The following is a 2,728-nucleotide window of genomic DNA, read 5'->3' as shown; positions in this document are numbered from 1 at the left end:
ACTGGAATTCTGTGCAATTTCATTACAGTGCAATACTTAATATTTAACCATTTAATCTCATTACTGTGCCATATTTAATACTTTTTTGATACACCAAACTATATTTCTGCATAATGTGTATACAAACCTTTATCTCTCTATTACTTTATCTATGTATACAACTGCTTTCAGGACTGTGAGCCACATTCCCCCCCCTCTCTTTTTTTTCTGCACTACTTACATTTTATATCTTTATATTTTTTATATTTTTATATTTTGTGTTGACACTGCAAAGGGGTTGCTTAAATCTCATTGCACAGGTGCTGCACTTGTGTATAATAACAATAAAGGCTTTCTATTCTATTCTATTCTATTATGCTTATCACAACTTAGGAAAGCTTTTTCCAATTAATTTTTCTGGACAAATATGGATAAATTGTCCCAGAAATGATTGCGATAAACCATAACATTGTCGTTCCGAGACCATTTTAATCTAACAAAATGATAATGGCAAAATAATGCAGGTACACCTTTTCAAAGATCAATACATTTAATTTCTAAAGAATATTTAACACTAATATTCATATTTGGAAGTAATATTTGGAACTGGCAGACATTTTAAATATCCCAATAAATGTACAAAACAACCAAAAGCAATAAATAAAATGGACAATTAATCTCTGTTAACAAAAAATGCGCTGGAATAAAAACACACACAATCAAAACCAATAAATAAAATGGCCATTTTAACTAAAATGGCCATTTTTGGCCGCAATGATTTACAGTTAAAAGTGTATCAAGCTCTTTTCTATTTATCATGCGAATTATTGATTTCTTGCATATTGCGACAAGCCTAATCAGGAGTTTAGAAAGAATCTTGCACACCGACTATATGTATTTTCTAAATAAATGCTTGCGTTGTGTGGGATTCTTTCCAAACTCCTGATAGAATACTTATGCTTCCAACCAACAAGCGTGTTCATATTCATCCGAGCCAAATATGGTATTTGCCCTTTCATTTGCAAATGTCAAACCAAGTTGTAAAAGTCATGTGATATGTTTAGGACATGCCAGGAGTATTATTTCCTGGGCTCGGGATGGGATAGGAGCGACAATTAATTCCCGTTTCACCCTCTAGCGTGTATGCGTGTGGAAGCACCAGAGACAAATTAACAGCCCAAATCCCAGAAAAAAGGGATTTTTTTTTTTTTGTTCATAACATGGGCACTTTAAAAGAAATGAGTGGTCCTCGACAAGCGTTTTTGAAAATGCCACGTCTTGGCCATTGCAGCACACCCACAATGCACTGCCTCCCACTGTCTGGACAAGCCTGTATTGTGTGCCTCACCTCCGATCCTGGCGTTGAAGGCGATGCCCACACCGCAGTAGGAGTTGTTGGCCTCCATGGCAACTTCCCCTGCACATCGGGTCCCGTGACTGAAACAGAGGGGGAATAAGACGACAGCCACTTACCGAGACTCAATATGCAGAGATGGGAGATTTTCTCGGTTTTGGATGTGCTGACCTGAGCACGCCCCAAATTAAGCCCAGACAGACAATTACATATAGTACAATTGGGATTTTAAGACTGTTACAGACCAAGCTACTGGAAACTGCAGCCCAAACCACCCATATGTTGTTGTTAATTTATTTCATTTTCTAAATGTGTTTAACATATTTACCATGATCTACTTTTGTAATATTATAGACATTGTGAGAGTACAAAATCCTTCAGTGTGCAAATTTACAGTTCACCCCTAAATCCATTTTTTTTTTCTCGCTTATCTGTAGTGCCATTTATCACTATAGATAAATATATTAATATATAATATATTTTGTTGTGAGTTGCCCAGTGTGGGCGATATCGGGCGTAGAGGTGTCCTTCTTCTAAATATTATGGAACTAGAGAAAAAAATACATTTGAAAATCTCAACAGCATGACACTTGACCCGGTGTACTGTGTTGTTTGCCTGTCAAAATTGCAAATCATCACTATGCTATTTAACGAAGGTTTTAACTTTTTTAACACTTTTGACGCTTTTTTCAACGTTCAACACTATGTAACCCTAACTTATTAACGTCAGTTTTACAGTTATTTTTGGAATTTACCTTAGTGGTCCCCTAATACTGTGTCTAAAGTCTCTTTATATAGACCTTAGTGGTCCCTAATACTGTATCTGCAGTCCTCTATATATAGCCTTGGTTTTTTGGGGTCCCCTACTACTGTATCTGAAGAGTCTTTTATCAGAGACCTTGGTCCCCTAATACTGTATCTGAAGTCTCTTTTATTAGACCTTAGTGGTCCCCTACTACTGTATCTGAAGTCTCTTTTTATATAGACCTTATGGTCCTATACTGTATCTGAAGTCTCTTTTATATAGACCTTAGTGGTTTCCCTAATACTGTATCTGAAGTCTTTTTATATAGACCTTAGTGGTCCCCTAATACTATCTCTGAGTCTCTTTATAACTAGACTTAGTGGTCCCCTAGTACTTTATCTGAAGTCTCTTTTTATATAGACCTTAGTGGTCCCCTAGTACTGTATCTGAAGTCTCTTTTATATAGACCTTAGTGGTCCCCTAGAGAGGGGGGGCAAGGTGGAGGGTGGGGGTGTGGCTTTGACCAACTGCCACTTTGCTCGTTTTCAAGCCATGATGTCTCTCTCTCATGGGGGGGCAAATTATCTGGGCGGGCAAAGAAGAGGAAGGGGAAGTAACCTTGCCCTTTATGACCTCATAAGGAGCAAGAT

General features: G+C 37.4%; 1 protein-coding gene across 4 annotated transcripts in view; it reads right to left on the bottom strand.

The window, feature by feature from the left end:
• LOC116690692 (furin-like protease kpc-1) overlaps positions 1–2,728 on the bottom strand; it is a 298,529-nt gene that overhangs the window by 150,699 nt on the left and 145,102 nt on the right. For all 4 annotated transcript variants that reach the window (XM_032517860.1, XM_032517859.1, XM_032517857.1 and 1 more), the window contains exon 9: positions 1,328–1,416. In XM_032517860.1, coding sequence (XP_032373751.1) covers positions 1,328–1,416 — 89 coding nt within the window. The remainder of the gene's footprint in view (positions 1–1,327; positions 1,417–2,728) is intronic.

This window comes from Etheostoma spectabile, chromosome 6, assembly GCF_008692095.1.
Source record: "Etheostoma spectabile isolate EspeVRDwgs_2016 chromosome 6, UIUC_Espe_1.0, whole genome shotgun sequence".
Lineage (NCBI taxonomy): Eukaryota > Metazoa > Chordata > Actinopteri > Perciformes > Percidae > Etheostoma > Etheostoma spectabile.
The sequence above is the reverse complement of the archived record's forward strand: the minus strand, read 5'-3'. Positions and strand labels throughout refer to the sequence as shown.